The 11004-nt window shown below is 57.8% G+C and overlaps 2 protein-coding genes across 2 annotated transcripts; both read left to right on the top strand.

The window, feature by feature from the left end:
* Nucleotides 1-2424: 2424 nt before the first annotated feature.
* On the top strand, nucleotides 2425-5349 carry Ajm1 (apical junction component 1 homolog). The gene has a single exon (XM_038336481.1). The coding sequence runs from the start codon at nucleotides 2425-2427 to the stop codon at nucleotides 5347-5349; it is 2925 nt and encodes a 974-aa protein (XP_038192409.1).
* A 2183-nt stretch (nucleotides 5350-7532) lies between these two features.
* On the top strand, nucleotides 7533-8940 carry Phpt1 (phosphohistidine phosphatase 1). The gene is made up of 3 exons (XM_038336503.1): nucleotides 7533-7783; nucleotides 8113-8237; nucleotides 8681-8940. The coding sequence occupies exons 1-3, from the start codon at nucleotides 7627-7629 to the stop codon at nucleotides 8771-8773; spliced, it is 375 nt and encodes a 124-aa protein (XP_038192431.1). The 5' UTR covers nucleotides 7533-7626; the 3' UTR covers nucleotides 8774-8940.
* The last annotated feature ends 2064 nt before the right edge of the window (nucleotides 8941-11004 follow it).

Below are 11004 nucleotides of genomic sequence, written 5' to 3'. Positions count from 1 at the left end.
TACCAAGGTAGAATGCTAGAAAGCCCAGGGCCTCCGACAAGGGGCAGGCAGGGTTAGAATGAAGAATGGACCGCATGAAGACCTCCCCCCCCCCAAAGGAAGCAGGCAGTGGCAGCCCAGGCTATCCTGGACACAGAAGGTTGCAGCTACACTTCAGGCTGAGCAAGCCATATGGCTCCCAGGTACCTGCTGAGATTTTGGCGTCTTCAGAGCCAAAGAGGATAATTCCTGGTGAGAGGCCAATAGGGCTCATCTGCTCCCACCTGGGTCCAACCACAGACATGCATTCTGGAATCTCCCCAAACCCAGATTCTCTGCTGCCAAGCCGAGATTTCGGGCTCCTTGCAGTCCCCTGCCTGGAGTCCTGCTGGCAAGCTTTTCTTGGTGCAAGGAACCCATGTTCAGACCCAAAGACTTGTGCTTTGAGGGTACTGCTATTTGTGACCCTTCGCTCTACATAGCCCAAATGAGAGTTAGGGCGATAACTGGTATCTGGACCCCACTAGATACCTCCCTTCCAGCACGGCCCCTTTAAATGCCACCCTACTGATTACCACTGGGGGCAGCACTGAGCAGCCAGGCCAGGATCAGAGCTTCTGCCTCCAAGCTTCTGTCGGTACCGGCTACATAGCCGGGTCAGGTACACACCGGAACCGATTTGGGTTATGCAGCCTACCTGGGCTCAGCTCATGGAGAAATAACCAGGTAAGAGGTCAAGCCAAACCGTCCAGCATGTGGAGCTGTTGGCACGGGAGGGGGCTGCACGGAAGGATGAGTCCCCGCCCCCAAGCAACGCAGACTAGGTCCTAGCGATGGCTGCTCCGGGACAGGCCAGAAAAGGGTTGCTGTGTGGGAAGGGTCTTCAGAATACCTAGGATACAAAAGCAAACCCTACCCCCATCCCACAGAGAGCCGCTATCACAGCGCCCAGCTCCTGACAGCTGCAGCCAGCAAAGCGTGCTGTCACCTTCCTGGGGCGGAGCCTCAGACCCTGTCATCTGGCCCAAACTCTGACCTGGCATGGAGTTTAGAATGAAAGGGGTCCGAAAAGGGTCGGCGTGAACCTGGGTTTGGAACTAGCCTTGGTATTTAATGAGCCCTGGCTCCAAAAAAGCAGCCCCTCTATCAGAAAGCCCCTTATATACCTGGGACTAGAGACTGACCCTGAAAGGCCCATCCACATACAAGTCTTGCCAGGCCCCATCACACTCTCAGCTTACTCTGGAGCAGATGTCCTGGGAGTAGGTGCCTTATGGGGGGAGGGGGTGTCATCACCTTCTGAAACCCTCTTTCTCCAGCCAGTTCCAGGCCCTGGGGACCACAAACACTGGTGGCCCACATCTGAACATTAGCCTAGATCCTTTCCAGTCCATAGCTCCAGGGATGAACAACCACACGTTTCCATGGAGATTTCCAAAGCCAGAATGGGGAGGACTCTGTCCTGGGGAGGGGCTCCCCCCTTTCCTCTGCTTTCCCACCCTCTCCTCTGCCTCCTCCTAGCTGGCAGTCTCCTGCCTTTGGTACACTAGTGGTAGTTTGCAGCTCAGAGAAATGACACTATTGAGCTTGTGGCTCACATGGCCCCCACGTGGTTCTGCAGCCTAGACCTGGCTTCAGGAATGCCAAGCACACACGGGGGGGGGGGGGGGGGGATCATTGCAATTATGCAAAACAGGAGGGGCTCGCTCGCTCTGCAGCCTTATCTGCCCTAACAAGCTTGGTGGGTTTCATCCAAGGAACTGGGATCAGAGATTTATTCAAAAGGAAAAGATATTTGAGACCCAAGAAAACTCTTTGGGGTTATTCTTCTGCTTAGGACCTCATTAAGTTGAGGGAACATAGGCTTAGGTAAAAAGGACTGTCCCAAGAGCAAGATCACTTTCTGTGCTAGGAGAGGAGACCACTGTCTCACCTGGGACTCTGACTGTCAGAGGGGTACCTCTGAAGTGCTGGTGGGAGGGGGCTATAGTCTCACCTTAAGGAAATATAAAAGCCCATCATTCCAGCTGTAGGCACCAGAGGGCAGTAATACTGTCACACATTCCCCCCATTGATCTACCCAAGCCTAGCTAGCAGACCCTAGTATAGGAAGAGACTCAGGAGTTCCCGTTGCTCGGAGAAAGGTGGGTTCACTGTAAGCTAAATTGCTGACATATCTGCCCCGCAGGCTGAATGGCCTGTGAGGTTTCTCCTGCAGGTACGTCTAATATAGGTATGGAGCCAGCACCAGAAGCCCTGACCAAGACCTGCAGCCAGGGCTGCTCCATCCCCTATGCCCCAGGTAAGCCGACCCAGCTCGTGGGGTGGGGTGGGGGTAAAGGGTCTGGGGTGCAGAGGAGGCTGCCCTGACCGGTATCTCCTCCCAGGGCAAAATCCCCGAAAGGCCGAGTGACTGGAGCTGCTAGCCTGGGGACGTCTTTTAAGATGACCCGCACGGACCCGCCGGACTTGCTGGTGTCGACCGTGTACCAGGACATCAAGGTTGTGGCCCCAGGGCTCACGTCCAAAAGCCAGCCATGTGAGCGATCCATGCCCCGGCCAGCTGCGCCCGCGCCTTTCAACAAGCGCCACTGCCGTAGTTTCGACTTCTTAGAGGCACTGGACGAGCCCACCATGGAGACACACCCAGAGCCGCCACCTCCCGAGCCCGCACCACCGCGTGCCCGGCCCCGAGACAGCGAGCCTAGGCGCCGCACCCGTTCCAAGAGCGCGCCCCGTGGGCCCCATGGCCTGGCACCTGCTCCGGCTTCACCGCCAGTACTGCAGCGCAGAGGCCGGGAGGTCCAGCGTTCGGTGCGGTTGGAGGGGTCGCCGCACAAGGAGCCCTCGTACCCTGCCCTACGGGCTCTCGCCAATGAGCTGCATCCCATCAAGCTCCAGCCACAGCGTGGCGGCCCCGGACGCATCGCACCTCTATGCGCCACCCCAGGCCGCTGTGCACCACCCGAACTACCCACAGGACCCGTCCCCCATGTCCGCTGCCGTTTGGACATCAAGCCTGACGAGGCAGTGCTGCAGCACGCCGCCCGAAGCTCGCGATCTTGCGCGCCCAGCGAGGCGGCGCCCTGGGCTCGCACCATCCCACAGTTCCATGGCCTCACAATTCCAGGCCCCCGCCATGTGGCCCTGTCACGCACTCCCACTCCTAGTGACTTGTACTGTACTGACCCCAGAGCAGTCTACTGCGACGGGCCGTTGCCTGGGTCCCGGGACTATTTGGAGCACCGCAGTCAACCCTTTGCAACGCCCCCAGGTCCCACCCAATTTTTCTACACCGAGGAACCTGAGGGCTACACAGGCAGTTTTACCACAAGCCCAGGCCTTCCCTTTGATGGCTACTGCTCCAGGCCCTACTTGACCGAAGAAGCCCCCAGACCCAGTCCAAGGCGTGGGGGCGGCTACTATGCTGGGGAAGTACGTACTTTCCCGATCCAGGAGCCCCCCTCCCGTTCCTACTACGGGGAGGCTCCTCGAGCCTACGGAATGCCTTTCGTCCCCCGGTATGCCCCAGAAGAGTCCCGGGCACACCCCAGTGCCCGCACCTTCTACACAGAGGACTATGGGAGGTTCCGTGAACGCAACGTAATGGCCCGCACTTACCCACATCCCCGCAGCAGTTCAGCCTGGGCTGATTGGGGTCCAAGGCCTTACCGCACCCTTCAGGTGGTGCCTCCTCCCGCCCCTGGACCACTGTTGGCCTCGTGGCACGGTGGCACCGGCACAAGCCCGCCCCGGCTGGTGACTGATAGCCGCCACTACTCTCGATCCTGGGACAACATCCTGGCTCCTGGTCCTCGTCGTGAAGACCCTCTAGGACGCGGCCGCAGCTATGAGAACCTGCTGGGACGCGAGGTTCGGGATACACGGGGTTCATCCCCAGAAGGCCGGCGTCCACCAGTCGTAGTGAACCTATCCACCTCACCCAGACGCTATGCAGCACTGTCGCTGTCCGAGACGTCACTTACAGAAAAGGGCCGTGGTGGGGAAAGCCTGGGCCGCAACTGGTACATCACTCCGGAGATCACCATCACGGACAATGACCTGCGTTCAGTAGAGCGCCCGACGGGCCGGGGCTGGGAACTGCCTGGAGGCCGACAGCGGCAGCCCGCACCCAAGGTCCCTGAGGGCCCTGCCTCCAGCCGCCAGCGCAGCCTCGAGCAGCTGGACGAGCTCATCACCGACCTGGTCATCGACTCACGGCCACCAGGCCAGGCCCCGGAGCCTGCCACCGAAGGTTTAGGCCGCCAACTGCGCCGCCTGCTGGACTCACGATCTGCGGGCCCTGGAGGAGCAACCGCGCTGGCTCCGTCGCGCTCACCCCCGGCCTCGGCAGGCAGCACCGAGGAGCCCACCGGCTCGGGGGAGGCAGCCGACGCTTCCCCGGAGCCCAGCGCCGACGAGGATGACTTGATGACCTGCTCCAACGCGCGCTGTCGACGAACAGAGACCATGTTCAATGCCTGCCTCTACTTCAAGTCATGCCACAGCTGCTATACCTACTACTGCTCGCGGCTGTGCCGCCGAGAGGACTGGGATGCGCACAAAGCGCATTGCGTGTATGGCCGCGTGGGCAGCGTGTGCCGCCACGTGCTGCAGTTCTGCCGCGACAGCAGCCCAGTGCATCGCGCCTTCTCCCGGATAGCGCGCGTCGGATTCCTGTCGCGCGGCCGTGGTGTGCTGTTCTTGGGCTTCCCAAGCCCAGGCTCTGCCGACAACTTCCTCCGCTTCGGCCTCGAAGGGCTACTGCTATCGCCCACCTACCTATCACTGCGTGAGCTGGCTACACATGCGGCGCCCCTGGGTAGCTATGCACGAGAGTTGGCGGCGGCCGGGAGGCTCTATGAGCCCGCGGAGTGCTTCCTGCTTAGTGTGTCGGTGGCCGTGGGCCCTGGAGCTGCACCCCCCGGAGCCGCTGCCCGTCCAGCGCCACGCAGCCCTGGCCCCACAGTGCGCAAGTTTGCCAAGGTGGCTCTGGCCGCCGGCAGCCCGACGCGGCCTCCTCCTGCGCGTGGTGGAGAGCCAGACATGGAAACACTGATCCTAACGCCACCTCCAGGCACTGCGGGCCTGGACCAGGAGGGTGAGGCTGGCCGGCGCGCACGTGAAGTGGCCTTCATCCACATCCAGCGTGAACTGCGACTGCGCGGCGTCTTCCTCCGCCACGAATTCCCAAGCGTCTACGAGCAGCTCTGCGAGTTCGTCGAGGCTAACCGGCGCTTCACACCCACCACCATCTATCCCATCGATCGGCGCACTGGCCGCCCCTTCATGTGCATGATCATGGCTGCTTCCGAGCCGCGTGCACTCGACTGGGTAGCCAGCGCCAATCTGCTAGATGACATCATGTGAGCTTTGGGACTATTAGGCCCAGGCTCTGACCAGAGCCCTGCCTACTCTACTCAGGCCCGGCCTGATCCATCAAGATCGCCCCCAGAATCTGAACCAACTGATTCAGTGCCCCGCCAAGCCCCCCCCCCCCCAGCCTTCCTTAGTCTTCTACAAATTCTCTGCCCTGAGCTCCACCCACTCCAAACATCTAACTCTGCCTAGGAGCCCACCCCCGCCACACCCCTGCCGACCTGTTTCCCATCAGCTGCTTCTCTTCCTTCCTGTTTTCAACCAGACCACCCAGATCCTACATCCTGGGCTCTCCCCAAGTCAGCCAGGGGGAGGGGGCTCCCCAAGAGCCCGGTCCTCGCCCTCGGTGCTCCCCGCTGGGAGGTGGGGTGGGCCTGAGGACCGCTGGGCTCTGCCTTCTAGTGGAAGGTTACTACTACACACATCCCGTGGGGACTTGATACACTTCGTGGGTGCTTGCTATAGCTCGCCAACCCTGGATCCACTCCCTTTCCTCCTAGTCCAGCAGTTCATGTTGACCAAAGCCTAAAATCCTTACTGTAAGCAAGCACTCCCCTAACCCTCCTCCTGTGTCTGGGGTGTGTCAGGTTTCAGAGGTCCTTGTTCCTGTGCATTCCTACGATGTTGAGGCAATGGGCAGGGCGGATGCTACACACTAACAGTACTGCCTGTCCTGAGGTTCTCTCACCTCTGGTCACTTTGGTCTGGGCCCTTGCAGGACCAGTGAAAATACTGAGGGGTCTTTAGGCCAAGGCACAAGCCAGCCAGCCAGAGGGGAACCTGGGAAGGGGAAGCAGAGTGTTGATGGTGTGCTGGCCAGAGTTAAAATCTGGCTGGGTGAGGGTTTGAGCTCATCCACACCTACTCAACAAGATGGCCCTAAAAAATCCACCTTCCAGAGAAGATGGAAGCTCAGGCCTTAATCTCCCAGGGAGGTGGGAAGTGTGTGCTGATGAATTAGCAGGGGACCCTACATAGAGCAACACTTACCTGCCGACTGACTTGGGAACAAGGAACAGGGGCTGTCCCTAATTAGGGACTGGTTGGGGTGCAGAGTAGTGAGCCACCCGGTGTGGGAGCCGATAGGGAGCCGGTGCTGAGGCTTAACCAGAGTCCAACCTATGCACAAAAGTGCCGCATACGCGCCCTGGCTGAACTCCAAGCCGAGAGTAGAAGCCAAAGCCTGATGTATAATGGAGACTGTAAGCCTAGGCAGCCCTGGGCCCCTTGTCGGACCTCTGCAGCCTAACTGCACCCGGATCTGAGCCCAGGGTTCTGTGGAGGGTGTGACCCAGAGAGGCTTGAGACCAGAAGCTGGACAAGTACTCTCTAGAACCCCGAAGCCCCTTCATAGGTAAGGGAGGTCCAGCGCTATAGCCTGGGACAACTCCCTGTGCGCGCAGTGTGCGCATGCGTCACTACCCCCCCAAACCCCGTACCCGGCTGTGTGTCCCCGGAACAGCCCAGAGCTCCCACCTTCGCCTGTGTCTTAGCACCTGCCCCATGCCGCTCTTGCAACACTTGCTGCCGCACCGCCTGCCGCCCTCCCCAGGGGCTCCACATTCCTTCCTGCGGCAGGCTGGTAAGAACGCCCCTGGCAAGAAATCGCCCATTTCCAAAGGGCGAATGCTTTTGAACCAAGTAAAATAGAACTTGAATGTAGCTGCTGCTAACTCTGTGGTGGTGGTGATGGTAGTGGTGGTGGTGATGGTGGTGGTGGTGGTGGTGGTGGTGGTGGTGGTGGTGGTGGTGGTGGTGGTGGTGGTGGTGGTGGTGGTGATGGTGGTGAGCGTCTGGGGCGCAGAAGCTTGGCAACGGGAAACCTTGGACGTGAGGTTATTGTGGAAGGGGAAGCCGGACGGGAGAGAGGCCCTCCGCTTACGGATGTTGGGGAGAAGAAGACTTCTGATTTAATGGTTTATGCTAGGGAACTGAAGCCCTAGGACCAAGGAGTGGAGCCGGGGTGCGTCACTGCATCCTCTTTTGCTGCCCCACCTCCAGCAACTTGACTTAGAGCATCACTGATTTCCCTAGATCGCAGCTCCTTTAACTGCGACTCAAGATCTCAAAGCTGCAAAGAACTGGGTTGCAATTGGCTAGTCCGTGCCTCAGATCAGAAGTACAACTGGCTGAGGCTCTGGGCCTCGGGAAACATCACCTCACGGGATTGGCCGGGGCTGCCAAAGGGCCCGCCTCCCGCACGCTAAGGCCTCGGTCGGGTTGGGAAAGGGTCTGGGGGCGTCCTGAGGCCAAGCGTTCCGGGGGAACATGGCGGCCGACCTCGCTCAGATTCCTGATGTGGACATCGACTCGGATGGCGTTTTCAAATACGTGCTAATTCGAGTCCACTTAGCATCGCCCTCCGAGGAGCCGACGAAGGAGTGCAAGGAAATCGTGCGTGGATACAAATGGGCTGAGTACCACGGTGAGGGCGGGGCCTGAACCTTGCAGTTGCTGGTGGCGGAGCTGTGAATGCTAATGTACTGTGCCTTGTACTAACACTTAGCCAGGCTGACCTAGAAAAGTCGGGGTTTGGGGCAAAAAGGAATGAGAGACCGGACCCTTTTTAGTCCCCTCTCCCTCTTCGAAAGTATCTTCCGTTCATCCTTGTGCCTGAGGGGGAGGGGCTCATCTCCACTGGGAAAAAGACCACCAAGACCTGGAGCTTCAAACCCCAATATCCAGCCCTAGAATCCATTATGGGGCCAATAAGGGCGACTAGGACATATCCTAAGGCCCCTCTCCCCACCCCAGCGGATATCTATGACAAAGTGTCAGGCGAGCTGCAAAAGAATGGCTATGATTGTGAGTGCCTAGGCGGCGGACGCATCTCCCATCAAAGCCAGGACAGGAAGATACACGTGTATGGCTACTCTATGGTGAGCTCCGGTCCCCAGTCCCTAGGCCAGACTGACCTTGTGAGTGCGACTCCCCGACCTGCTACTCAGACCACCTCTGGGACTCACAAGGTTAAAGCTACAGAACCCTTCAAGGCTGTGACTTCCTTTCCTCACATTTCCCATATGACATCAGGGTGGTTGGAAGCCATCTGCCTCGGGCTGTACTCCCTCATAGTAGAGCCTTATGGGTCTGTGTCCTGGCTCTTTGGGGGCGGGGAGGCTTGGGGCAGTCAGTGCTGGCCATCTCCATCTCTTTTCATAAAGACCACCCTGAAGCCTCAGGCATCCCCTATCCAGCCCATTCAGTTCCCAGCATGGTTAGGACGGTAGGGTTTGGTTACTTTTCCCCTCCCTGTTATTACTGTGGCTGCTGGGTGGCCTCAGCAAAAGACCAGGCAGACTAGTGGTCATCTTCTCTCTAGGGTTATGGTCGTGCCCAGCACTCCGTTTCAACTGAGAAGATCAAAGCCAAGTATCCTGATTATGAGGTCACCTGGGCTGACGATGGCTACTGAGACCCTGCTCCCCAGCAACTAAGTCAGGACTCTGCTCTTGCTGCGTGGTCTCTTGAAGGACTGGCCCCATGCTTTCCTTTTATACTTTTGGCAACATGCCACCTGCCAGGCCTCGGAAGCCAGAACAGTCTGGTCCATAGGAATTAAAAGCTTTGATATGCCTGCTAGTCCCTGACTTGTGTTTTAGCTTTGTTACCTTTGGGTTGCCCGAGGATATACCTGCTCAGCTTCAGGAGGCCCTGGGGACTTTTGGTGCATACTCAGCCCTTTGGGTTCAGATAAGGGGCCCCTGAGTTGCTGCCATTTATGGCCTGATTGCTCCTCCATGAAGCTGCTATCCCCAAGGACATCTGGGAGGAGGCCCCACGAGATCTTGCACAAGAAGTCAGTTCCTGGCCACCCAAGGCCTGGGGTGCCCACAGGTGCCCCTTCCTGTAGTTCTAGGAAATGCCAGCAGGAAAGAGTCCTGGCACCGCTCTCCTGGTTAGCTGATAGGCTGGCTGCTTTGTCCATCTTTTCTCAGTCCCAGCCTGATATCTCTGAGTGGTCAGCCAACAGGGAAGGATCACGGTACCCACAACCCTTAAGACCCTGCGCTGCACGCTAACTGCCTGTGTCTTACTCACTCAGGATCTCTGACCTCGTATGTGTCTTAGTCCCTGGGCCATTCACACCCCCTGAGCCTAAATCTCTGTACCAACGCCACCTCACTGAACAGGGTAGCGACAAGCTTAATCCCTGCTCTAAGAAGTCCCAATGCACAGTGTGTCATTATAGTGGGTACTAGGGAAAGCATGGGCTGGGGGATCCCTTACCACACACTTGGGCCAGCCTTTGTTAGCTCATGACGTCCCTGTAGATTGCGAGTAGACATTACTGAGATACCCTTGTATAGGCCAGCTGACAGGCACAGGTGAGACAAGCCCCAAGGTCACAGTAAAATAAGTCGTAGGCAGAGCCTAGCTCCATGTGACAAGCTCTTCAAAACTCCGACATCCCTCCTGCCTCAACTGTGGGAAAATGAGCTTGTGTGTTCATTAAGACTTTCCTATCGTGGACCACCCAGCACATGGCTGCTCAGGACAGGTTTTAAAGGCGAACAGGAGGTTAAAGATGGAGCTCGGTTGGTTGGAGTGCTTGCCTGGTATACACGAAATCCCCATGTCCTGTCTGGAGTACTGCATAAACTAAGTGTGGCAATGGCATCTCCACTTGAGAAGTGGAGGCAGGAGGATCAGAAGTTATCCCCATAGTAAGTTCAGGGCAGCCTGGGCCACATGAGACCCTGTCACATTCGCACGCACGCGCGCACACACACACACACACACACACACACACACACACACACCAGAATAGTTGGCAGGATGACCCAGCTTGAGTTGCAGGTGGTATCCTGACATGGGACTCGTTCTGGTCCACAGAGGCAGGCTGTTGATGCTGGACTTATCCTGCTCTGATCCCCTGAGTGGAGGAAGCTTGGGAACAAACACTGATGGCCATGTGCAGCCCTTGAGTAGACTGCCCTGACATCCTTGGCCTGCACCAGGGTGGGGCTGAAGGCCCCATCCGAGAATCTTAGAGCCTTGCAAGTGGGGTCCCCAACCTCTCCACATTCCAATAGGAGCTTCCAGTGGGAAGGGCAGGGCAGGGCTGGGTGGATGCACAGGATGCCCATGACCTGACCTTTGGTCAGAAAGAGCCAAGCAGGGGCCCCTTCTAGAGATACTTTTACAGCCGGATGCTCTGCCTGTCATCACTGGATGGGACCCAGCCGAGGGGCTGCAGGTATAAAGGAGTTGAGCCCTTTCCATTGAGAGCTAAGTCTGCCTGTGAGGCCACTGTAGACTAATAACTGAGTAAAGGCTCCTCTAAGCTACACAGCCTCACTACTACTGGGCTATCCTCCCTCCAGCCTGGCCATGCACCTGCCTAGCCACCTCCTTTCAACCTTGGCCCTATTTATGGGTAAGTAAACTGCTGCCTGGACACCAGTTGGTGTTGCGGCCAATACAGGAACTTGTCAGAAGCGGGTTGTCTACAATGGGGGCATCCAAGGCAAGCCAAATAGGCTGGACATTGCCCATGTAAATCCTATCTCTCTGTCCTAGAGGAGAGCCTTTGCCTGCCACTTTCCCATTGTGGAACATGTGGAAGCTTCTTGGCCATCTTCAGTGTGTCTTTGTTTGTTTTGTTTTGGTTTTTTGAGACAGGGTTTCTCTGTGTTACAGTCC

This window comes from Arvicola amphibius, chromosome 7 (assembly GCF_903992535.2).
Source record: "Arvicola amphibius chromosome 7, mArvAmp1.2, whole genome shotgun sequence".
NCBI lineage: Eukaryota > Metazoa > Chordata > Mammalia > Rodentia > Cricetidae > Arvicola > Arvicola amphibius.
This window is presented reverse-complemented; position numbering and strand designations above follow the sequence as displayed.

Coding starts and splice junctions, on each gene's coding strand:
- Phpt1 (XM_038336503.1), top strand. CDS start 7,627: ATGGCGGCCGACCTCGCTCAGATTCCTGATGTGGACATCGACTCGGAT. Junction 7,784..8,112: donor CAAATGGGCTGAGTACCACG/GTGAGGGCGGGG, acceptor TCCCCACCCCAG/CGGATATCTATGACAAAGTG. Junction 8,238..8,680: donor ACGTGTATGGCTACTCTATG/GTGAGCTCCGGT, acceptor TCTTCTCTCTAG/GGTTATGGTCGTGCCCAGCA.
- Ajm1 (XM_038336481.1), top strand. CDS start 2,425: ATGACCCGCACGGACCCGCCGGACTTGCTGGTGTCGACCGTGTACCAG.